This window comes from Danio rerio, chromosome 22 (assembly GCF_049306965.1).
Source record: "Danio rerio strain Tuebingen ecotype United States chromosome 22, GRCz12tu, whole genome shotgun sequence".
In the NCBI taxonomy this organism is placed as follows: domain Eukaryota; kingdom Metazoa; phylum Chordata; class Actinopteri; order Cypriniformes; family Danionidae; genus Danio; species Danio rerio.
The window spans coordinates 8,668,409-8,695,433 of record NC_133197.1 but is presented as its reverse complement, the minus strand read 5'-3'; the positions used below and the strand labels follow the sequence as shown (position 1 = coordinate 8,695,433).

General features: G+C 34.7%; 3 protein-coding genes across 4 annotated transcripts; 1 reads left to right on the top strand and 2 right to left on the bottom strand.

Moving 5' to 3' along the window:
* Positions 1–1,344: 1,344 nt before the first annotated feature.
* si:dkey-182g1.3 lies at positions 1,345–13,635 on the top strand. Its single transcript, XM_683413.10, has 7 exons — positions 1,345–1,721; positions 3,580–3,903; positions 5,496–5,822; positions 6,612–6,746; positions 7,540–7,851; positions 8,449–8,736; positions 10,799–13,635. Exons 1-7 carry the CDS (start codon positions 1,679–1,681, stop codon positions 10,861–10,863), a joined length of 1,494 nt encoding a protein of 497 aa, XP_688505.5. The 5' UTR covers positions 1,345–1,678; the 3' UTR covers positions 10,864–13,635.
* A 5,515-nt stretch (positions 13,636–19,150) lies between these two features.
* LOC137489000 (uncharacterized) lies at positions 19,151–21,118 on the bottom strand. Its single transcript, XM_068216583.2, has 4 exons — positions 20,967–21,118; positions 20,396–20,710; positions 20,133–20,267; positions 19,151–19,559 (listed from the first exon to the last, which is right to left on the bottom strand). The coding sequence occupies exons 1-4, from the start codon at positions 21,046–21,048 to the stop codon at positions 19,339–19,341; spliced, it is 753 nt and encodes a 250-aa protein (XP_068072684.2). The 5' UTR covers positions 21,049–21,118; the 3' UTR covers positions 19,151–19,338.
* Positions 21,119–24,076: 2,958 nt separating this feature from the next.
* zmp:0000000652 lies at positions 24,077–26,469 on the bottom strand. Of its 2 annotated transcripts, none has more exons than NM_001386857.1 (4): positions 26,103–26,229; positions 25,282–25,596; positions 25,010–25,153; positions 24,077–24,420 (listed from the first exon to the last, which is right to left on the bottom strand). In NM_001386857.1, the coding sequence occupies exons 2-4, from the start codon at positions 25,562–25,564 to the stop codon at positions 24,200–24,202; spliced, it is 648 nt and encodes a 215-aa protein (NP_001373786.1). In that variant the 5' UTR covers positions 25,565–25,596; positions 26,103–26,229; the 3' UTR covers positions 24,077–24,199. The 2 variants fall into 2 exon arrangements, with proteins under 2 accessions (NP_001373786.1, XP_068072293.1); XM_068216192.2 differs by lacking the exon at positions 26,103–26,229 and adding an exon at positions 26,431–26,469 and having other exon boundaries at positions 24,079–24,420.
* Between the last annotated feature and the right edge of the window lie 556 nt (positions 26,470–27,025).

Below are 27,025 nucleotides of genomic sequence, written 5' to 3'. Positions count from 1 at the left end.
ATTGTTCTGCTGAACACAACAGAAGATATTTGGAGGAATGTCAGTATAAATGGCTCAAGGTCAGCAAACAAAAGATCTTTCCACCCATTTACTCTCATAGCATTTATTTTTCCTTCTAGCAGTAAATGGGTGGTGAGATCTGTTTGGCTGGTGGCATTATAAATATTTTTGGTTGTGTTCAGCAGAACAATGAAACCTAAACACTCAATCAACCTGAGGGAGAGTAAATAAGTGTTCTTTTTGAGGGAAATTATCCCTTAAAAAAATCTGTTAATGCTGAACTGTAAGCCTCTTGTACTTCTGCGACATCATCTTTCTCTCAAAAATTGGTTTCCCTTGTTAACTTCTAGAACTTACAAATAAATGGTACGAAAGAATGGTGATATTATTTGACTCAAAAATATATATGGCAGAGCATAAAAAGTACACATAAATATACTTTGATGGGTCAAAAGGCTATCATACATGCCAAAGTTTAATATAACAAAATGTAAAATAATTAATAACAAACTCTGTGTTCACAGCTAAAGTTGTAGGAATAATTTTAGGATTACGATGGGTAGAAGTAAGACCTGAAAGAGCGGTCATTTGTTCAGACTCTGCTGCAGCTCTTAATAGTTTGAATTCAAACGGAAAAGAGGATTTAGTTTTTAGAAATATTTGTTATAAATAATTAAATTTAGAAGGAAATGGAACTCATACTGATGTGGGAGAAATTAAAAAGCAGATGTGATTGATAAGAATGCACTAATTAAAGAATGAGGAAATAATGAAAATCCCATTTGGTAAAGGTGAAGCCAAATCACTAATTAAAATAAAGTTAAAGAATTATGGCAGAAAAAGTGGCACAAAGTTAACAAAAGTCAAGATTTTTACAACATTCAAAAGTCATATAATAGCAAAACTTATTAGAGGAAATGCAGGAGTGAAGAAGGGATTATTAGGACTTGTATTTACCAGTTTAAAATCCACCCTCGTGTTAATGGGGAAAACGTATAAGATAAGTGTGATGAGTGTAATGTTCCAGAAAATGTAGAGCACATTATTATGAAGTGTAACAAATATAAAACAGAAAGGAGAATCTTAAAAGATAAAGTTTTAGAGGATCATAGGGGTCTGAAGAAAAAATAAAGGAAATTAACAAAGGTCTCTTGAATTTCCTCAGAGATACAAGACTGGAGGAGCACAGAATATAGGTGAGGGGGAAATAGTTTTTGATGTAACCACACAGTGTAAATGAACCTTTGAATTTCCCTGTACAGTAGGTGGCAGTAAGTACCTAGACACTTTGGTTGTAACCCACAATGAAAAAAAGAGAAAGCGAGCGACCGCGAGAGAGTTGTTACATTACACCATTTGATGCTGAATAGTGGGAGTGTCGGAGTTTTGCGGCGGAACTTCAAGTCCACATCTATTTGTTTTCATTAAACGTCTGTTCGTCTCGACACTGCATGTCTTGCAAGAATAAACGTACACGTTTTAGTCGCGAAAGAGATCTGAATGCAGCGGTATTCTCTCTCGCGGTGTGTTTTTGGCAAACACCAGATTGCGGCTCGATCTGTTGAACCTGGGTGCGGCAGAGGAAACAACAGCGCAATCGAGAATCAGTGGAACAGAATAAGAAGAAGCTTAAAGTATCCCCGTTAAACATCTGTAACACATACATAAGACTAAAAACATGCAGACGAGTTTTCTGTCCGTTTGCTTTTTACTTTTGGGAGGTAAGTACCTAGTTTTCTCTGTTTTGGTTTCACATTTCAGAGATGCCTGAACTGACACTGAAGAACACATCCTTAATTTATAAACAACGTGAAAACAATGACACAAATGCAAAAATGGATTTATCGAATGAACATATTACCGACTTTGTTTGAGGTTTTAGCGAACCGAAAGTGAAAGCGATCTCTATAAACCGTTAGGCGTCATTCAATCATCAGAATGACAGACATTTTGGTAGATGCACAATAAACTATATTTAACAAATGTGTTAAAAACTATTAAAAGTGTTTAAGTTTTGACCGTTTAATGACTGCAGTGTTTTTAGATCACCTATTACTTTATGCCGTGCTAATCACACGTTAATGAGGAAAACGCGTTGCTTTTCAGATGTAAACATTTATTTGCATTTAATGTTGATCGTTGTGTTCATAGGTAAAATGTTAGGCCAATGTAAATGTTCTGGTGGCCTAGACTTTTATTCAGTACTGTATATAAACATTCATATTTAATATGTTTTTAAAAATAAAATACAGAAAAGGTGATTTATGAACTGTTTTGTTGTTCATTAACGGTGTTTGGGATCATTATCATGGATAATAAAACTTTTAAAAATTAGGTGCAAAATTCTGTCTGTGCATTTTAGTAATTTAGACAATTAACACCACTGGTAGAAATGCGGCAAACAAGTCTGGTGCAGTTGCAATCTGAGCTGCATGCAATGTTTTTTAATGCACACACCCAATTTCCCCTCACAGTTAGGTAACTAGCTTAGTTGCTTAATTGAGTGCATTGAATTTCTGACATTGCAAGTCCAAAACTTGCAGTTTCAGATTGTGTAATCAAGGCTGCATCTACAGTAGATACTATTGTAGGAGTCTTAAACCAAGGTTTTGTTATCTCAACCCAAATAGTTGATTTGACTCGAAAATAGCATGAAAATCCTTTGACTTAAACCACTTAAACTTTTTACACAAGGTGAACCTAAACAGCCCATGTGAATACATAGAACCTTTATAAACATATAAATGATATATTAATTAAACTAGGGCTGTTTAGTGGGTAGACGGCAACAGGTGTCCATGCGATTTTTCAAGTCAACTACGTCTGTTCAGTGCAAATTTTCTTCCACTCCTCTCCAACTCTTTTATTCAAACATTGTAAACTATTGAGACCTAAGTATTTCTAATTTTAATGTCTATTTTCTGCTATTATTCTACTTTAGACGTGTGAAGTAATTATACGCAAGTAATGCCATTGCTAAAACAATGCCTGAGAGACATTTCCCAAACATTTAATATCACAGATCATATGTCACATGTTGCAGAAGTAGTATAATACGTAGAGACTTACATTTCAGCATCACAAACAGAAAAACAACCTGATTTATATTTTAAAGGGAAAGTTCACCCAAAAAAAAAAGAACACTTATTTACTCTCCCTCAGGTTGTTCCCGTGTAAACATTTTTATTGTTCTGCTGAACACAACAGAAGATATTTCGGATAACGCCAGTATCCAATAAGATCTCATCACTCATTTACTGCTATAGTAAGAAAAGTAAATACTATGGGAGTAAATAGGTGAGAAGATCTTTTGTTTGCGGACCATCTTCCAAATATCATTAATTATGTTCAGCAGAATAAATACATGTTTACAGGATTGGAGCAACATGAGGGTGAGTACATAATGACTGAATTTTCATTTTTTGAGAACTATCTATTTGAATATGGCATTGCAAGCCTGGTCTACATGCAGGTTGAGATTTGTTTTTGCTTAAATATTTCACAGTAAATTGCTTTATTGAGATTGATTCTGTTGCAACAGCTTCAGCTAATCTTTTATGGTCCATTTATGCTCTCCAGGGGCCTTTGGTGCAGATGAGACTGTATCAGTAATGGAAGGAAATTCTGTCACTCTACAAACCAACCTCACTGAAATACTGAATAGAGACACGCTACTTTGGGTGTTCGGGTCTAAAGAATTTGTCATCTCTCAAATAACAAGAAAGGATGATTTAACCTCCATTTTCATAACAGAGGATGAGAGATTCAGTGGCAGAGTGCAGGTGGATCAAAAAACTGGATTTCTCACGATCAGAAACATCAGAATCAGATACTCAGGACAATATAAGCTGACCATTTCCAGAGAAAAGACTACCATTAAGACATTTAGTGTTTTTGTATTTGGTGAGTTTCTTAAGAGTACCTCTTTTATACATGCATGTGTATTAGGACTGGGGTGATAAACTGATACATTACAATCAACTAGCCTAGAGCAGGGGTTCCCAAACCTTTCAGCCCGCGACCCCCAAAATGACAATGCCAGTGACTCGTGACCCCCAATATTCTCTGAGGTGGTGGTTATAAATACAGAAACCTTGTATGCAATGACACGCACAAACACACCAATAGACCCAAGTCTATTCTTTGTTTTTTTTTTTTTTTTATGTATGTTAGTGCTGTAAATGGGCTAGAAAGTTTAACCTGGTGTTACAAAATCTGCTGCATCTGACAGTATTGCTGTGTCTTTAGTATAATGTAATTACCCGAGAAGTCGCAATCCAATAGAACTAGTAACTATAGGCTACTATAGTAACTATAGTTTATAGTAATTATAAACGACTATTTTTTTTCTCTTCAGTAGGTAATTGATAAAATACAGTAAGTCTTAAGGTTTAATAAAAATTAATATTATTTTGAAAATCACCAGGCGACCCCCCTTCATTGTCCCGCGACCCCTTGGGGGGTCCCGACCCCCACTTTGAGAACCTCTGGCCTAGAGCACCATCTGCTATTAAACTAGCTTAGAGCACAGCCTGCTTTTTTAAACTAACCTAAAGGCTTGCCTAGAGTGCCATTTGCTGTAACTAGCCTAGTGGTTCCCAAAGTGGGGATTGGGACTAGGGGTTAAAGGCTTAATGATTTTTTTGAAGTCAACTTTTATGTCATTAAAGTCAAGTTGACGTCAACTAGTTGCTGGTGACCTCAACAATAAAACACATGTTGCTAATGTTTTGCAACATGCCACAATTTGCTCTTTATTTGCAGAAAAAATATATATATTCACATGCTGTTTGACAGTTCATAACATGGTGCATAAACAAGGCAGCATTACCACTGACTAATTATAGTGGATAACAATAGCATCGTCTACACTTTCATTGCGTTAATACAACATTAGCACGGGTTAATTTTAGTGCAAAATAAATGCAGAGAACACATTGATCATGACACGCATGTACTACTAAATATTCATCAAAGGCGGCAACACCAAAGCTCCAAAAATACAAATTTATTAAAATAAAAAGGCTGACACAAAGTGTGTAACATTTCGAGCCACACGGCTCTTCATCAGACAGTATTCATCACAATCAGGTGCTCCTTTTTGTACACTTCCGGATCACATGACATCCTCTCGCATATGTATACACATATACATACATGCATACATACATACACACACACTCCATTAGCTGTTATAAACTAGCCTATAATGCTACCTGCTGTTAAAAACTAGCCTATAGTGCCATCTGCTGTTATAAACTAGCCTATAATGCTACCTGCTGTTAAAAACTAGCCTAGAGGGTCATCTGCAGTTAAAAACTAGTCTAGAGCCCCATGTGCTGTTAAAAAACTAACAATTCATGAATTACAACGCATCGATTAATCATCCCAGCCTTATTACTTATATGAAAAATCTTGCAAGTGATTCTAGATGGAAATCTGTAGAACAGCTAAACATGTTTTAAAGAATATTTCTGATTTGATTTGTTTTCCAGCTGTAGTCGAAAAGACAGATGGAGTGAAGTCTTTGTCCGTGATGGAGGGAGATTCTGTCTCTCTACAGAAGGACTCTACTGAATTACAGAGGGATGATCTGATAGTGTGGAGGTTTGGAGATAAAGGCCTTCTCCTAGCTAAAATTGATGTAGAAACTAACGAGACTTTATTAAATGCTGATGATGAGAGATTCAGAAACAAACTAAAGCTGGATTATCAGACTGGATCCCTGACCATCAAAAATGCTAGAACCGAACACACTGGACTTTATGAAGTACAAGTCAGTGGCCGCGAGAGCTCACAGCAGTTCCTGCTTTCTGTCACCGGTGAGTATCAAATTATGAAGACTTTAATAGTCACAAAATAATAAAAATAAATAAATAAATAAAAAATAATATACATACAATAATATATATATATATATATATATATATATATATATATATATATATATATATATATATATATACATATATATTAGTTAACATACAAGGCAGCTCACTTTAAGTTTGATTCATTAGGAACTTAATAATTTTTAAATGTAGAAATACAAAAATCTCAATACTTTAGGATAAGATTTGTTTTAAATGTTGAAATATAAATCCTCACAATAATATATATAAATTAGAGGTAAAAATCTATACTTTATTTGTCTTCGTAAAAAAAGTTTCATTTGCAAATGAGTTTAAGCTAATTGCAATAAGTTTAAGCTCAAGTATCAAAAGTTACTCAGCTTGGTTGTATCAAATGTTCTTGTTGCAAGCTAATGATTTAATGATATCAACATTAGAGCTACATTAACAGCTATAATAAGACCTCTGCATTTGAGTGTTTATTGTGCATATTTGTTAAAAGCAAACACATTTAAAAAAACGAGTTAATGCTTATCAAACTTGAATACATGTTTGAAAATTTAGTTTACATGATTGAACGGGAACATGATTGTAAATTCAACAATCTGACACGACATTAGAAAAGTAACAATTACCGAGGTGTTTTAAACAGTAACAATACCATGCATGTTTATAGCAAACCTTTCTATCTATGCTTGAATTCAGACTCTTTAACTGACAATATGTGAAGAGTTTCTAACAAACATGCACTTTTCTCTTCAGCTCCACATCATTCAGGTCTGCCTGCAGGAGCCATAGCTGGAATAATTATCATTGTTCTGTTGATTGCTGCATTTGTAACTTTTATTATTGTTTATTATTATTATCGCCGCAAGATCTCAAAACTAGAACATGTGGGTAAGTAATGATTCTAACACAAACTAGACAAAAACAAACTGCTACATAAATGCATACTCATTATTAGAAATAAGTTGGAAAATATTTGTTTCTAACCAAACTTTAATTGATTGTTTCTGACATGTTAAAATCACTAAAACAAACAGTATGAAAAAGTATGTTTCAAGTACATTTTTATGGATGCTAAAGTAATGTTAAAGTATATATTTAAAGTATACATCATGTATCAAGTCTACCAACTGAATACCATTTGGGACTATTTTCAGTTTAGGCTCCTCAAACATGCAATTTAGTCTCAGAATAGCCTGAAGCTTTATCTCTGTAACTGGGGAAATATTTAATATGTGAAAATAAAATGAATAGGTCACTCAATTAAAAGAATAAAAATAGCTTAAAGCCAGGTATACTTACTGTAAAACATGTAGTTATGATTTTAAGTGTACTTTCTTATTTTTAAGTTTAGAAGAACTTTAGTAACAAAATACATAACTAGTAACCTTTTTCAGAAGGGTAGCAGCAGCATGGTAAAACATGGCAACATTTTTAAATTGCTACCATTTTTTACCACATTGTTAACATGATTTTCAAAAGCATACTTTACTGAAACATACTATACAGCCGCTAGCAATGCAGTAAAACATGATAGCAGACTTTTAAAACATGCTGTCAACATGATAGTATATTTAACATATAAATGTCCCAAATCAAGCTAGCTACATAAAACATACTCTGTAAAATCAAGCTTGTTCTTACAAACATATATGTTTTCTTTTTCTATGTGCAACTGTGACAGATGAAGTTGTAGTTGAAGCTAAAGTAGAAGCTGAAGTGAAAGAGAAGGAAGGAAGAACTCACTGTCTAAGGACTGGAATGAAACTGCAGGAGGATGATGAGATAAAGTGGTGGTTCAACACAAATCTCATTGCTAAATTCAGTGGAGGTAACTTTACATCATATGAAAGTGATAATGTGAGATTCAAAGACAAACTGTGGAAAGCAGACAAATATGGAGATCTGCTCATCACGAACATCCGGAGCATTCACTCTGGAGTCTATAAAGTGGAGGCCAAAGGCAAATCCAAGATAATAACTGTTACTGTCGAAGGTGAGTACATCATTAACTGAGTCAACTGTTCAGACAATTTGTACTGTGTCGACAAAGATTTTCAAAATGCTTTAGTTATTTTCAGATGCTTTTTTTATTTGAGTTAGTGCCATCTCTAAAAAACAGATTGAGAAACTTCTCAGAAAACGATTTCCTTTGGAAACTAAAAGGTCTACATAAACATAACCATTTACAATCATTCAAAATCCAACCCAGCTTTTAAAACCTCAAGCATTTAAAGTGTTAGCTCACCCTGAAATAAAAATTCTGTTATTAACTACTGGCCCTCGTGTTTCAAACATTAGAGACCTTTATCCACCTTCAGAACACATTTTAAGATATTTTAGATGAACTCCAAGAGCTATATGTTCAAAGTGTAGAAAAAGAGCCATTGAAGCTTAAATGATAAATACTACAGTATACTGTACTAATTCATGATTTGTGAATTGATGTAATTTCCTCAAAGGGTGATGGACTAAAACTATGAACAAAGCAAACTAAAATGTTATTAATGCCATCTTAATGTATCTAATGTTGAAAACACAAACTAAATTTAATTCACTGTTTTCTGTTTTTGTGTGTTGCTTTGGCATGAAGATACTGAAGTGCCAGTGGAGGTGGGAGATACTCTAATTTTCAACACTCATGTTGAAACAAAGCCTGGTGATCTGATTTTGTGGACGTTTGGAGCTACACATCAACTCATTAAAGCTGAATCAGGAGAGATCAGTATTAATGATGAGAGATACAGAGACAGACTGGAGCTGGACACTCAGACTGGATCTCTGACCATCAGAAACATCACAGATGAAGACTATGGATATTTTCATCTACAGATCATCAACAAAGAACGGACGAGATTCAGGAGATTCAAAGTTGTCAAAGGTGAGTAGAACTAAATTTATTCAAATAACTCTTTATTTCTGCACAAGTGCCATTTTTCTACACATGGGTGACAGTGTTTTAATCTTTGAATCTTTGCATATATTTCCACTCAAGGTCAAAATGCAATTTCAAGTCAAAATGAAATATGTCAGCACTTCAGCTCATAAGGGATGTTATGCACGAGTAGGCACAGACCACAAATTTTGTTACTGTAAAATGTTTTATTTATTAGTGATGCTTAAAAATATTTTAACTTTTCAATTATAATATTTATAAAGCAGCAAAAGCCAAGGCACTCAAAAAGTAAATAAAAAAAAAACTTAACTAACATGGTTATTATTTAAAATAACAGCCTCATTTAAAAAAAAATATTTTAACAGGGCTTTTTTTTAAATAATAGTCATGTTAATAAAGGCCTTGAGTGCCTTGGAATTATGATTTTGTTGTTTACCTTTATGAATCCCTTATCCAAAGAGCATAAACATGTTAATTACGCCTAAAACACTTTTTGTTAGATTTTGAATTATATTATTTATGTTTTCACTATTTCATTATCAGTGGCCTAATTTTGTAGGAGTTTGCAGAATTTACAGATATATTCTCTCTCTCTCTGTATAAATGAGCAATATCACATGAGTAGCAGTGGAATATGGCTGTATATTAGCACTGGTGGGAGATGTGTGTCCCACCAGTGACAATATACAGCCATATCCCACTGCTACGAGTGTGATATTGCATTTATACAACAGTTCGACGACATAATCATTTATAAAAAAAAAATCCCTTTTGTATGAGGGATGACTTTCTTCCGCCTTTCATTCACATCTGTGGCTGTGGTCAGAACAGCAAAAACTGTTACTAATTCACCAACATCACTTTAAAGTTACTATTTGATTGATTCTCTTGCGTAATGTCTAAAGTGATGACAAAACAGGTGATTTTGCTCACATTTTAAGATTATAAGGCTGAACAGAAATCCTATCAGTCTACAGGAATTTCCCAGTATTTTTCTCTTGGAATTGGGAGATAACAATAAATATCATCTAAAAATCCAAAGCAAAGCAATCACTACCAGATTGCTGTTGTGTTTGTGATGGGTAAAAATGCTAAACACTTTTGGCCATTTCTTCTTTCTTTTTACTGAAGTAGTCTGCAGTAAGGAAAACAGGAGACTCACTAGAAACTAAAAGATAGCCATTTAAAAAGTAACTCGGGCTTATACAAAGTGTGGCCAACACAAAATACATATATTCCTGATATGCGAGTCCCATCTCACACTCAATACTCTACAATTGCTATGTCAACCCTCTTTGCTCAATGACAGGCTAATGGCCACCGACAGAAATTTATAATTTCTGTCTCTCAGAGTATAAATACTTTAAAATAGGCACTGTCCTTATAAATAAACGGCATAGTTGTAAACTAAACAACTACATTCTTGAATAAAAAAAAAATCATCAAAAGGACATTATGTTGTCCAACAGCTGCAATATTTGTCAAACTGTAGAGTGTCCTCTGCTTGTTGCTATATGTGGGTGGAGTTATACACAAGGGTGAAGGGTGCTGTTATTTGCACAATATTGCATGGCTATCAGCCAGTCAGATTTAAGAACCAGAACCATTATATACACACTGTGCATACAAAGTATATTAATTTATGTTTTGTAATGTTAATCTCATGCACGCACGCATGCACTACGCACGCACGCACACACACACACACACACACACACACACACACACACACACACACACACACACACACACACACACACACACAGTATTCAACATTTTAAGTGGATCAAAACCTTCAGAGTTGTTCCATAAATATTAAAGACAATTTTATGTCTTAGGACAATTTTGAAAAACTTTTTTGATTTATTTTGAAAAACAAAATCATCATACTGGAGAATAATAGGTTTGTTTTTTATTACCATATTTAGTTTCATGTTGGTTTCAGAATGTTTGGATACTTAAAAGTAGCTTTTACATTTGTAGATGTTTGTTGCAGAAACATTTTGTTTTTCCCTTTTTAAATCCTGTGATCTTGATTTTCTTTCAGAAACCACAAGAGGGAATGTTTCGAATGAACAACAAGAAGAGAGAATACCGCTGCAACCAAGATAAATGGTTTAACTTGACTTTTCAGTAACACTTTAAAATAATGGTCCATTAGTCAATAACGTGAACACAGAGCATTAAGTAATGTTAACAAGCACAACATTGGATTTTAATAATGCATTAGTAAATGTTAAACTATGGTTAATAAATGCTATACAACATTATTCATACTTAGATAATGTTAGTAAATAAATACATTAGCTAAAATTAAATGATGGACCATTATTCTAAAGTGTTACCGACTTTTCTTTATTTAAAATGTGATCTCTTTAAGTTAATATTTACTTACGGACTCTGAGGAAGAGTAAAAGCAAACTGGCATTTCACACAAATATCAGAAGTGTCACGGAAGGCTGATCTCGGGGTCTCGAAAGGTGCTGGTAAAAAACAACAAACTAGAAACAAAACACTGAGTGTGGGGAAGTAAAATTCATCATTAGTGGGCAGACAGTCAGGGGCGAACCACATGACACCAGAACCCATTTCACAAAGTTGGACAAACTCTTGAGGGCCTTCATTACACAGCTGCGATCAAGCACTGAGTTCAGTACAGCAAACAGAAAATTACATAAGCAGTCATTCGGGAAGGTGGTCTGATGGGTGAGATCTGGGAGATAAATAAATAAAAAAATCAATACACTAGAAACAAAACACTGGAAGAGAAAAAAAACACAGAAAACCCTATTGGGTTTTGTCCTTCGTCTTTTCAAACTATTATAGTTTGAAATTTTTATACTTTCCATATAAACATCAGCATTTTTTAAATAATCATGTAGCTTCTTTTATAGTAAAAATCATCATATAAATATCTTTACATGCCTCTGTCACCAGCAGAATCATCAAATTTTAGAAAGCTTTTCAGTAAAGTCTGTCATCATCAGCGGTTATAATTTAAGCTTATTTATGGTTCATGTTCAGTACAGATCACTTGCTCACATGCTGTCTAATATGCTTTTTTTTTTTACAAAGAGCAACTTACTTTTAATCTAAACCTATTTATTAGTGTCTAAATACAAGCTTAGCACATTAACTCACAAAGATCTCAGACGACCCAAGACTGTTCTGCAAATAATTTTTTTTGCAAGCTGATGCAACATATTTTACTTGACCTGGACAACATTTGCATCATTATAATGATTTAGAACTTTATCTTCAACATCTGACCACTGTTTGTGATAAAAACCCCTCAGCGATTTCTTAATTTAGATCAGGTGTGCAAAATTAATAATTGTTAACATGTCATATGTTGTACAGTAAAACAGCTCATCAATATACTGTATATATAGCTTTTAAGTGCACTTTATTTGGAAAAATGTTTTTTGCCCGTTTATTTAATTTGTGTTATGCAGAAAGTTTTTAGTAAGATCATTTGCTGCTCATTTGTCAGTCAGATCATGTTTTGATAACTAACTCTTCTTTTCCAATGACATTTTTTTCTCCAGTGTCAGTTGTACTGCAGAGTGTAAACAAATACAGAAAAAAACAACTCTACATATAAAAGATGAAGCTTACAAGGGAATGTTTTGTGTATGGATTTAATGCGGTTTTGGGAGATTTATATTAATCATTATATTAAAAAAGAAGATATTTACATTTGCCAAAAGAGACAATGTGACTGTAAATATACAATCAGCTTAAAATACAAAATTTTAGAGGTTATATGAGCAATTCTGTGTAAATGTCAACCTTGCCATGAAAAAAAAAGGTTTTCACCAAAATACAGAAACGGTTTCTAAGTTTTTTGGGTAAGCAAGTACTTTAGAAATACTCAAAAATGCATTTGTCAATGTTTTCAAACTATTCTATTTGATTTACCAAAATCACACAAGTGGCAATTTCTGAAATTCTGTCACATCTATAAAGGAGAGATGTCACATCCATAACGACACTTTTTCCTCATAAATGTGACAAAATTAAATATAATAAAATCGATATTTTTTTTATATAGAGAGCCAACTCTTATCCTTTTGATTACCATTGTCTGTTTTGGGTTGTGCAGTTTAATTCACAGAATTTTTACAAAGTATGTTGTATACTGTAAAGCCGCAGACTTTTTTTGACACATCCATAATGCATGTTTAGTATCCTCATTTAAAATATAAAACATGTTTACAGATCGATATTTTTCTGGTCCCTTAACTCTGTGGTCAATTGCTCTGTAAAATATAACCTAAAGTATTAATATAATGTTAACATCTGCTTTCTATGTGAATTTATGTTTTGAGATTTCACTGCAAATGTCACAAACATAACACTGTAATTATATATTGTGTGTGTGTGTGTGTTTTTACAATTTCAAGCTCAACATGGAAGCAGAAAAAAGAATAAATAACCATAACAATATAAAAATTATATTCATGTTAAGCCTACATGCTAACTTTTAAGCTGCGCTGAAATGTTTGATATGTATTCCTTGCTATGTTATTGGGCTATATAGTTGTATTACAATGAACTTAATATTGTTTTTTTTTGTATCTACCGTAACTAGTAGAAATGTTTTGTGAATATATTTTTTCTTACAGTGATTGCAATTTACTGTTTTGCACCATGAGCCTTCATCTAAAATGCCTTTTCATAATTCTGTTTACTATGATGAAAGTCTCACAACAAATGTACTGTAACACTTTACAATTTTGGACAGTATTATTGTAATGTAAAAAAAAAAACATATTTAGCAAGTAATGCATGTATTGTGAATGAACAAAATGTGCACTGCAAGGACATTATATAATGCATTGTGGTTTGGAAATAAAGGCTCAGCACTTCTTGAAACCTAAATCTCTGAGTTTTTTTTATAAAGCAGTTATCAAATATATAAAGACAGCAGCTGAACCAGATTGAATCACTATAGACATCAAGAAAAGCAGAGATCTCTGTCTGGACTTTAGAAACTAGAGGGCAAACCTGAGCCTCATATATGAAGTGATAAATAATTATGCAAACAGACATTTTCTAAATCTATATTGTACTCTTATAAACTAAACAGGTTACAATGTGAAGATTGTGTGTTTTTCCACTTCACCATGTCCTTTTCACATTAACTGACTATATGCCTACCAACCAGCCTTTATCGCTTTTTATTGATATTCATGCAGTAAGATGCTATAAATATTTTAAGTAAAAATTTAACTCACCTATTAACGTTGGCTTTATGAACTTGATGTAAAAGCCATCCTGTTGCTTCTGACCAGTTTGGAAAATCTTTTCTCCTCAAAACTGTTGCCGCATGATTTGCTATCAGACAAACATTTCCACGGTGACTGAAAGTGAAACACTCAATGGTGATTGGCTGACTTTTTACGACGGGAAATGCGACGAATCACGAATGTAATTGAATCGGCAGATTCGAAAAATTTGCTAAACAGCAAGAAATGCTAATTGCTAAACAAAAAAATTGCGAATGGTCTGTATCTGTTGTTAAAATACCAGTTTAGCCTAATTTATCATCGGTTGTAAAACTAGGATTGAAATAGGTCTAAACATAGATTCTGGGTGTATTGCATCTATATGTTTTAGGCCTATGTTTTAAACTAGTTTCACAATGACTTTGTAACCCTGCTGAAAAATCTAGCCTAAACCAGCCTAGGCTGGTTGGCTTGTTTGGTTGAACAGCCTGGTTTTAAAGGGGTTTTGGCCATTTCAAGGCTATTACAGCCATTTACAACCTGGTCCTAGCTGGTCAGCTCTGGAAAATGACTAGCTAAATCCAGCTAAAACCAGCCTAACACAGCTGGTTTTGGCTGGGCTCCCAGACTGGCTAGGCTGGTTGAGCTGGTTTCAGCTGTCATCTCCCAGCCTAAGACTAGGCTGGAAATGGCCCAAACCCCTCTAAAACCAGCCTGGTTGACCAGCTAAAACCATAGACTGTAAAATATATGGACGTATTATCCGTGACGTCACCCATAGGTTTCTAAGGAGCGCAAAAGAAGCCACAAGTTTCTAAATAAAAGTTTGTTTGAAAAAAAAATATATATATATATATATATATTTTACATTTTATACATATATAAAAAAGAAGCCACAAGTAGGCGCGGCCAACCGTCGCCATTTTGTTCGCGCGTCATCACACCCACGGCGGGATACCAAACAAGGGCAAAGAGGCGGAGAGTGAGCGGAGCTACACCTGCTGGCATTTAGCTTGGACCTAATACACAGAGCCACTAAACATTGTTCTTATGACGTTTTACAACAGTAGGAAAACGTGAATTACTTCCAAACACTTCAGATATAGTCTGTGTTAGTTAATGTAAGACTATTGATGACATCTAGCATAACACTGTACAATGCTTCAGATGACTGTTATAGAGACCACAGCTAATCAATCTGTCAGATTCTGGAGTGCATTACAGCTCTAAATATAAATATAAACGGTAAATGATCTTAAATACAACAAATACATGAACAGAGATGGTATATAAGTATATAACTTTACTCACATGGGAAACGGAGGCCACGTGAATGGTTTGTGAGCACAATTAAGTGCACAGCATGCCATCAAATAATTGTAGGAAACAAGTCCAAAAGGCAGTTGACTGTGTAAAGCCACATAAAACAACACAGAAATACGATAAATATGCCGAGTTCAGTGGCTAATCTGCAGGTTACAGCTGAGGTGACGTGACGGCGACCAACGAGACCTAGCTGTCACTCAAGTGGCCACGCCCTTAATTATGCAAACTTAACATATTTTTAATATAAAGGAAACGGATGAGTTATAAAAAATTCACCCTTCTCACAGTTGTCATGAAAGGTAATATTAGCTGTATTAACCAAAATATTTTTTTGTACCAGGCTGTAAACACCTTTTTTTTTTGCTGTTGGCCATTCCAATTTGCTCTGTTTTGGAGCCAGGAGCGGCCAGCAGGACTAGCGGAATTTCGGATGAATTGCAGTTTTAGTTACTTCCGTATTGGCTTCCTGAGGCTAGAGCGGGAGGTTGTCTCTTGGCTAAAAGCAGCCAACCAGCCGGTTAAAGCTGTTTATTTTCAGTAGGGAATTATTTTAATATTTAACATTTTAAACTCTGAAAAGTTGCTATATTCTTAAAAATTTTCTCTGCTGCTAAAGGATTGATTGCATAGACCATTTATTCATTTTAATTGATGAAATTACATTAAATAAAGGAGAATGTCACGAAGGCGCAGTGGGTAGTATGATCGCCTCACAGCAAGAAGGTCACTGGTTAGAGCCTTGGCTGGGGTCAGTTGGTATTTCTGTGTGGAGTTTGCATGTTCTTGTGTTCGCGTGGGTTTCCTCTGGATGCTCCCCACAAGTCCGAAGACGTACTATAGGGGGATTGGTTAAGCTAAATTGTCTGTATGTGTATGTGTGTTAATGAGTGTGTGTGGATGTTTCCCAGTGATGAGTTGCAGCTGGAAGGGCATCCGCTGTGTAAAACACATGCTGGATAAGTTGGCGGTTCATTCCGCTGTGACGACCCCTGATTAATAAATGGACTAAGCCAAAAAGAAAATGAATTAATGAATGAATAAAATGAAAGGAACATCCAAACTTAAGCAGGTCTGACGCCTCCAAAATAATGATGTTATAAACATGAACAAAGAGCAAGAGAGTAAAATGCAAGTCCAGTGAAAAGGTTAAAACAAGAGCTTATGAAATTATCTCTACAGTCATGTATCAAAACCAAATTCTGTTAAGATACAATCAATAAACGTCCAATGAACAATCTGCTAATGTATGTGGTCAAGATATTACACCAACCTTCAGCAAACATATGTGGAGCTCATTCTTCTGCTTAGGTCAGACTGCAGGTGTGATTTTGCTTCATGTATTTGCTGGTGTTGTCTAGTCTCTTCAGCTTAGTTCAGCTCAGTTCTTGTAGACCTTATATCATAAACGAGAAAAGCAACAGCAGCCACGCTAACAAGAGCAGAGATGACCAAATGGATTACAATTTCAGGGAAACCACAACAGTAGATGTAGTCTGAAAAGAAAGAAACACATCTGCAGAGTAAATTAAGCTTTTAGCTCTCGTTGAGGAGACATTACTGTTTGATTGTGTTAGCATCTACATTTTTGCTTGGCACAAGGACAGTTTGAGTAGCAAAAGTGTAGATTGTGTTTCGGGCTGTAGTCAATGCTTGACTTTAGTTCTTAAAACTCAGAGTAATTATATGTTTCTTTGTCCAATGTTTTTCAGCATTGAGCACTGACGTTTTCTTGAGCAAACAACACCTGCATCACGCCTCTGTCACTCATCTGCAGACTGTTTCAGTGAAAAGAAAAGAAAGAAACAGGTTCATGTGCACAAACAGGTTATTGGTTCTTTATGAATGCATGCACAGATCAAAAGCAAACAATAAATGCAATAGATAAAAAGATCTGTCAATTGCATAAATGTAAAGATAATGATAATGCTGAAACTTTTATTGTTTTTTGTGGTTTATTATTTCACGCAATCAGCAGTGACACAAAGCCTCAGCAATGTGTTTGGTCATATTTGCATGGGTGTGGTTTGTGTAAAAATTTTTACATGCAGCATACCAAAACTTGACTGGAGTTCTGTAATGTCTTCTCTCTTAACTTTCCTTTGTATATTTAGCACTTCTTGTGTGAGTTGCCTCTTCTTCTATAATTAGTGTGTGCTAATTATATATGCAAACTTAATTATGCATAGGTTAAATAGTATGCAACATTTTTTTTTCTAATCACATTGCTTTTAAAGGGGGCATTTAATGCAAAAAAATTACTTGTATAAGTAATGGCAATAGTCTGTGAATATAACAAGCTTCTAACAGTCTTTTTAGAATCACACTTGATAAAAACAGCCTGCATAAACACTTTGTTTGACATTCTCCTTTTGTACATGTCATCAGAAGAAAGCCCTGCCCATTATCTACGATCTTTCGCTCATTACCATAGAACGTTTTTGAATCTGCTATTATGCTGACACATATGCAGTTGTAGCTCAGTTGAATTTAAAGTGACTGTCACCAAAACAGTACAATTAGGATCAAAGCCTAGCAGGGCAAGCTTGAAAATAGTTATAAAACATTGTATGTGGGGTATTTTGAGTTAAAACTTCGCATACACACTCTATAGGGAGATCAGACATTTACATATTGAAAACAGGGGCATAATAGGTCCCTTTTAAAACTAGGATGACAATAATAAATAGATGAACTTGTTTCCTGTACTGAACTTGCTTTTTCTAATTCCTGATCATTTCTGTAAAGATAGCAGTTTTCTCAGATACAATTTCCCTTTTTTTTTCCTTTCGGTAAAGGAAAAACAGGGTTTGATTGATTAGTTTATGATAACAAACTACTTTAACATTCATAAGGACAGACCAAGGGTGTAGATTTGGCACAGGGGGAGGTGTACCCACCAATATATCCAGCAATTACTGAAATGTCCCCACCAATAATTGAATCAACTTCAAAATAAAATAATGCTCCATCCACCCTTAGTAACCTAGACACGTAGAAAGGGTTAAATCACATTCTCTTCTTGGGTCACAAACACATAAGGACAATGTGATTGGCTGGGCCTATTTGTGCTGTTAATGACAGCTCTAATTATGTTTGGATGTAAGAAGTGCTAAAACAAGGTTTTCCAGTCTTTCTTTACTTTACAAGATGTGGACATAGCTACCTTTCAAAGAGTAAGGTTTTAAAAGTCAAGTTTGGTTGAAGTCCACCATAATAATATTAACCAACGCTGTGCAATTAATCAAAATGTTGATTTAATTTTGTCTTTCATGATTATGGAAAATAATAATCGGGAGAAAATGGTTGAACTCTTTAAATTTCTCTACATTCATACCTCCTGAAGCCAGATTGAAGTAAAATCATCTTAATCGACTTGTGTTCATTAGTTGTTATTCATTTTATTAAGTGTTTAAAGTCTTTATTCATGTTTTCAAATGCACGAAAGAGAAGAGTGCTGTTCTATGCATGCGCTATAGGGGTGTAAGTCCCCACCAATTTCAGGAGCAAATCTACACCCTTGAGACAGGCATATATAAAAACTGACTCTGAAACATTCAAATGGGACATCCAGCCTTACAGTATTATTATTGGCTCTGAAGTCTCCAAAATAACACAGCGACAGCTCCATCTAGTGGCTGTTAGTGTTTAAAGAAGACTATAATTAGTTGATTTATTAAAAATCCTAGAAATAAGGTATGTTACGTTTCTTTCCCCATGCAGTCTTTGGTTTACTAGACTAGACTTGGTTTACTGTTATGTAAATGTGAATTAATTTTAACTCGCATTCAGAGCCGCTGGTGTACAATCAGGTGAATTATGTGATTCGCAGTCGAAGACTTTTTGTATCAAGACTGTTTATTGATAAAAACATGGACAAAGAATGAGAGGGAAAATTCCAATGAAAATTTACAGCAACAATCTATGGGATGATCTTCAGTCATATTTAATAGATCAGTCAAAAGTATATGCTGTTCAATAAATAAAATGTCCAAAGTATAAAACTATCTGTTAACATATCCGTTTACTTCTTTCAGCAAACATATCTGGAGCTCATTCTTCTGCTCAGTTCAGACTGTAGGTGTGATTTTGCCTCTTGCATCTGCTGGTCTCGTGTAGTGTCTTCCGCCCGGTTCTGCTTAATTCTTGTAGATCTTATATCATAAACAAGAAAAGCAACAGCAGCCACACTAACAAGAGCAGCGACCACCAAACGGATCACAATTTCAGGGAAACCACAACAGTGGATGTGGTCTGAAAAAAACAAAAAAAAACAACAAAACACTTATGAGCCTTTTTTAAGACTTGTAGTGCTAATTAACTGTGCATGCTTGAGTTTAATTACATTAAATACTTTTATTTGCTTGACCCTAAGACTGTAAAACTGTTGCACTCAAAAATACTTTTACAGGCTTCAGTGAATCTTTAACCACAGCTCTTAAGAATAGGTGCCTGCTTGATGCCTCTGTTAAACATCTGTGGTTTGTTAGTTTTTTTCAGAGTAAACACACACAAACCAAAAAAAAGCATTATCTGATCAAACACAAAGTGGCTGTGAGTAAAATTCATTGCATAAATGTAATAGAATAAATTACATAAAAGTAAAGAAAAAGAATGCTGCAGTTCATTATTTTTTTTAATAAATATTCTTGTGGTGTTTTTTTATTTCACACCACCTGCAGTCGCACAAAGCATTACCGATGTGTTTGGTCACATTTGCACAAGTGTGGTTTCAGTTTGACTTTAAGAGTGAAGAGTTAAAGCTTTACAAATACAGACTTTAAAAATTTAACAGAGATGTGTCATTATTACATGCAGCATGCATACCTGAACTTGACTGATTGAGATCTGTAATGTTGGCGTCCTCAGTCTGGTTGATGGTTGAATTATTCACTGCATACGGAGATGACCAAAAGTTTGAGTTTGATGAACTTTCTGGAGATGAAGTACTTTGAGGAGCCACTGTTAATGACAGATTTTACAGTTCACTTCTGACATGTATTTACAATACACTCATAATTTAAATGGATTTAAAAGTTAAAGATATCATAAAATATGGATTTATGGAATATTATAGAAAGAAACCTCACCAAAGACTTTAACATTAAAACTTCTGTAGCTGGTTTCTCTTCTGGTAATAGTCAGTTTATAAAGTCCTGAATCAGTGATTCTGGTGTTTGTGATGGTCAGAGATCCAATTTCATCCAGATACAGTCTATCTCTGAATCTCCCATCTGGACCATCATATGTGGAGTTGCTTTGTGCAAGTCTGTTGACTTCAGCTATTCGAGAGTTTCCGAACATCCACTGAATCAACAAATATTTTTGTACTTCAGTAACATCAGTGTGTAGAGTGACAGAATCCCCCTCCATCACCGATACTGACTTAATTTCATCTGTAGCATCTACATAAAAAAGAATATTATTTATAATACAAAAAAATTAACGAAAGTAACATTTTTATATTTAGAAGTCATTTAACAGAATAGAAAAGACTGGATTATACTGATTTAAAACGAATATCTTATTTTAGTTAATCAAAACTTATTTTGAATGATGAATGTTTACAAAGTTATTAAAGAGAGGAACAAAGAAGTATTTAATGGCTACCTCCATGACATAATGAAAACATAAATGCATAGAAAAATAAACTTTACTTACCAATCAGATGACAAAAGTTCATAAAGAACAAAAGAGAAGCAATTATCATATTCCTTGACAACTTGTCACCCCCTTTAACCATGCAGTAAATGATAAAAAAAAGTCCCCCTCACATCATGTATAGCTAGTGCAAAACAATAGGCGTTTCCACTGCTGGCTGCAGTAGACCTCTTAAAGGGACAGTTCACCCAAAATGTAATCACCCATCATTTACTCACATTAAATATATGTTCACTGGCTATACTAGGTCACCAATATAGTCCACTAGGCTTTGTGATACCATCAAGGAAAAGCTAATAGGTCACTTTCCAAAACCTTTTCATTTAATGTTCTTAGCTGGTGAAAGGATCTTCCCATTCTCATGGACTGCTGATTCAGTATCATTCGAATGACAACTAAAAATCTCTCTCTTTCATGATCACCTAAACCCCTATGAACACGACCTCTTCCACTCCTCCCCCAACACACCACATGACAACCTCAAAAAAACGTTATGTAACTCAGAGCATGCCTCACACAAGTGAGTGGGCTTGACAAACCACCTGTAGAAAACACACTCTTTCATCTCTCTGACACTTTGACTGACACTTACACCAAACACATTTTTACAATCACTCCATACCTCTCTAAAAAACATTGCGCATTTATGAAGTGTGCTTCTCACAGGTGAGTAGGCTTGAAAAACCACCTGTACAAACACTCTTCTCTCTCTCTAAAACAAAAACAAAAAACATTCCCTCTCTTATTACTAAACCACTAAATTGTCTGAGCACATACAGATCCTTTGTATAATTAGCTCTTCTTGTGTGTATTGCCTCTTCTTGTTGAATCTCTGAATGCTTCTTCAACTGTAAGTTGCTTTGGATAAAAGCATCTACTATATGATGTGAATGGAGTGCATGAAAATGAGTAAGCTGGAGCTCTCAGTGTAACGGACATCATCTTTCTCAGATTGTTGGAATATCAAGCCAATTCCAAATGTGTTCATTAAAAAAGATCAGGAAAGGGTTTTCTTCAATGCCAAAAATATTAGTAATTTAATAGATACAAATTAATATTCGATGACAGAGCTCTGGGTTACGTTACCCCAATGCTACACTCAGGAGGTTCGCAACTAACATACATTTCCCTGACTCCAGTATATATACACAACTGATATTAACAGGTGTAGTTTTGTCACTTACAGTATCAGTCATTCTGCAGTCCTTTAAGTGTTGCACCCAGACATACGTCCTCTTTTCTGCAACCCTTCTCTGCTGAATAATTAAGTGCATCTTCAATATATTTCACGACTTCTACAAGCATCATGCTTCTTGTGACATGTCTAGACTTCTTATTAGACAGCAGTGATGGTAAATTTATTCTTATTCTGCTATTTCCCTCTTGTCAGCAGTTCTTTCTAAAAGGTATGTAGCACAGTAAAAAAGATTAAGTGTGTCTGGGTAATATATGGTATTGTACAATTGAAAAACCTTGATTAATCTGTTGTTAGTCTAAACATTTTCTAATTAAAAATAAAGACACAACTAATTAAAATAAATTCCTTTTTCTTCACAAACAAAGGGTAATGTAAAATGAAATGATAATTTACTTACACTCATTTACACTTATAGGATTCTGCTGTGGATGCCATCTTGTGGAAAGATGAGGAAATTCAATCACTGCACAATCTCTCACAATGCATTATGGGCATTGTCTAGCCATTATGTACACTAGTTACTGTGGTGCACTATACTGCACTATTTAAGGGTATAGGGCTCGATTTCGGATACAGCACTCAGCTCAATTTTAACTGACTTGACTTCTAATCTGACACTATTTTAGTGGCAACTTGATAGATTTTACATGTTTATGGAAGTTAGTATGTTAATCATTATTGCAAAAATGTTCATTATGCATATGTTAATTAATTGAAAAAATGAAGTATTAACCTCTCTGTGGTTTTAAAGGGGACTTATTGTGCAAAAATCACTTTTATAAGGGGTTTAAACACAGTTGTGTGGCAACAGTCTGTGAATATAACCAGCATTTTTTTTTAAACATTTTTTTTTATAAACAAACTTCATAAAAACAGCCTGCAGAAACACTTTGACATTCCCCCTAGTACATTTGTCATCAGCCTAACCTCTCACTCATTAGCATAGGACGTTAGTCTTGTTTTTGAATCTGCCACTATGCTGACACATAGGCCATTGTAGCTCCGCCCTCTTTTGAAAAGAGCACAATCTCATTTGAATTTAAAGTGTCAGGCATCAAATGACACAATTAGGGTCAAAGCTTAAAAGGGGCAGTTTCAGAGTTATAAAACAATGTGTGTGGGGTTTTTCGAGCTGAAGTTCACATACACACTCTAGAGACTCTAGAAATCATAGAATTATTTTACATCTTATAAACTGAGGCATATTAGAACCCCTTTAAAACTAGGATAGCAATAATAAATGTAGATGTGTATTTGTTTCCTGTGCTGAATTTGCTTCACTATGAGTATTGTTTAAATCTGATTTTTCTAATGCCTGTTCATCTATGTAAAGATTGCAGTTTTCTCAGAGACCACTAATTTTTTTTTTCTTCTGGGTAAAAGACCAACAGAATTTGATTGATTATTTTATTTTAACAAACCACTTAAATACTCATGAGGACAGGCCTATGTAAAAATTGACACTGAAACATTCAAATGAGACATCCATACTTACAGTGTTTAGTTCCAAAGTCTCCAAAATACCAGCGAGAGCTCCATCTAGTGGCTTTAAGTGTTAATAGGTAACTAAAATTAGCTGATTTATTGAAAATCCTAGAAATAAGGATTGTTGCATTTAAAGGATTGTTGCATTTAAATAAATGCATTTGTTCCTTCCCAGTCTTTGGTTTAGAAGCTGGACTCTTTTAAAAGCAATTTATCTATCAAACAATCTTCAGATTAGTCCACAATGTGTAAATGTGAATATTCTCATACATGTCAACTCACAATCAGAGCCGCTGGTGTTTAATCAGATGAATATTGTGATTTACAGTCAAAGGATCTTTGTATCAAGACTGTTTAATGATGATATAAACATGGATAGAGAATGAGAGGAAAAGGAAATTCCATTAAAATTCACAGCAACAGTTTATGAGATGATCTTCAGTCATATTTAATAGATCATTTAAAATTCTGCACAGTAAATAAATTTTCCAATGTGTAATACTATGTGTAAATATATCGATTTATTTTGTCAAGAATATGCCAGTAACATTCAGCAAACATATCTGGAGCTCATTCTTTTGCTGGGTTCATAGCGCTGGTGTGATTTTGCTTTATGCATCTGCTGGTGTCGTCTAGTCTCCTCCACCCGGTTCAGCTCGTTTCTTGTAGATCTTATATCATATATAAGAAAAGCAACAGCAGCCACACTAACAAGAGCAGAGACGACCAAACGGATCACAATTTCAGGGAAACCACAACAGTGGATGTGGCCTGAAATAACAAACGCTGAGTTAGAATAATACTTATGAGCCCTTTTAATACAGATTTGTAGATTTTGAATTAATCCATTTATGTTAACTGAATTTCTGAAAATTTGGAAAGCATTCAAGATTAACTGTGCTTGCTTGGTTATATTTAGAGCTACTTTTTTTTGCTTTGCCCTTAGACTACTTAAGAACAACTCTTTAACCACAGCTCTTAAGAATAGGTGCCTGCTATTGTTGCACAGCTGCGGTTTGTTCTTTGTTTCAGAGAAAACACAAAAGAAAAAAAAAGCATCCTGGTGCACAAACAGACACACAATCTCTGTTTACACATTAGCTGATCAAATACAAACTTTGCATGCTGTGGATAAATTTAAAACAATCTGTCAATTGCATAAATGTAAAGAAAATGCTGCAACTTTGATTGTTTTTTTGTGTGTGTGTGGTGTTTTTTCACACCATCAGAAGTGACACAGAGCATCAGCAATGTGTTGGGTCACACGTGTGTGGTTTCAGCTTGACTTTCAAGTTTATCTTTTAAAGCTTTACAAATACAGACTTGTGTTGTTGTGTCACAATTATAACATATGCCATACCTGAACTTGACTGGTCGAGATCTGTAATGTCATCTGTAATGGCATCTTCAGTCGGGTTGATGGTTGAATTATTCACTGTATATGGAGACGACAAATATTTCAAGTTTGATGAACTTTCTGGAGATGAAGTACTTTGAGGAGCCACTGTTAATGACAGATGTTACAGTTCATTTCTAACATGTATTTACAGAACACTCATAATTTAAGTGGATTTAAAAGCCACAGATATAATAAAATATGGATTTATGAAATATTTTAGGAAGAAACCTCACCAAAGACTGTAACATTAAAGCTCCTGTAGCTGGTTTGGCTTCTGATAAGTGTCAGTTTATAAAGTCCTGAATCAGTGATTCTGGTCTTTGTGATGGTCAGAGATCCAATCTCATCCAGATACAGTCTATCTCTGAATCTTCCATCTGGACCATCATATGTGGAGTTGGTTTGTGTGAGTTTGCTGGCTTCAGCTATTCGAGAGTTTCCGAACATCCACTGAATCAAAAAGTATTTCTGTACTTCAGTAACATCAGTGTGTAGAGTGACAGAATCTCCCTCCATCACCGATACTGACTTTATTTCATCTGTCACATCTGCAGATAAAAGAACATCATTTTTAACAGACTAAAATGCAAATTAATGAAGAAACAAATTGCTTTAAAGATGAATAACAGGTATATGAAAAGTTTAATATAGACATTTGATTTGATTTCACAGATATAAAAATATATATCATATGTGTACAGACATAGAACATATATTAAAAATAAAGCAAGCTTTTTATATGCGATGTTTTTAACAATTTAATTACAAATATGCACACACGTGTGTGTGCATATATTATAGAAACTATCTGATTTTTGTATACGAGCAATCATTTTTATTAGATAAAAATAAAAATGTATGTCAATTACACTAATAATAAAAATATATTTTAATAATTGTTTACACATGTTAAAAAATAACAACAACAAAACGGCTACACCACAACTGTAAACAATAAAAAGACGAGAAATTGGTCAAACATTTATGAGAACATTGTAATACAATGAATTCATTATTTTTTAAAATGTCTTGAAACGTCACACTCCCAACTTACCAACCAGATGCCACAAGCTCACAAGAACAAAATAAAAACGTTAACCATATTCCCTGCCTGTTTGCTTTTGTATATAAGTTCGACTGCAACAAAATGGCAATCTACAGTAACTAGGCTTTTTTTTTTTGGCAAACTAGTAGGCGTTCCCAATCTGCGTCGCGCAAGTTATCCAATGTTATCAAACAAAGTTATTTACTGTTATCCAGTAAAGTAGTCCAAGGTTATGTCTATCAATAAGAAAACATCGTTTAATAAAAGATTGAGTATTGTACATACATGGCAATAAGTGCATGAAATGGACAAGTAAACGAACAGAGGATCCACGTACTTTAGAATTCTTGTCAAAGGACTCAATGGGCGCGGCTGTTGAGATGCTTCCTGTTCGTGACTTAAAATGTAAACAACGAACCCCAGATAGCAAATTACATCTGGCCCAGATATGGCCCACATCCCCCATTTTCTTCTGGCCCACATACCGCGCGGAATGACGGCGATGACTCAACCTGATTGTGGCTGACATAAGGATCCAAAAGTCAGCCACAACTGAACCAGATCTGGGCCATATCTCAGAAAAAGCATGGTCCATATCTGGGCCAGATGTGGCCCATACATTTTCTCAGATCTGGCCCAGCTGCGGCCCATGCACATTCTCAAATCTGGCCCAGCTGCGGCCCATGCACTTTCTCAGATCTGGCCCACATGCAGCCCATGCAGTTTCTCAGATCTGGCCCAGATGCGGCCCATGCAATTTCACAGATCTGGCCCAGATCTGGTTCAGTTGCGGCTGACTTTTGGGTTAGATGTGGCGCACATCTACATTTGGTAGCTATATAAATCACACTAAAAGGAATGCTTAGTTTAAATTGCTTTATTTTAAAAAATGCTTTAAAGGAAGCATATAAATTGATAAATACAAATATATA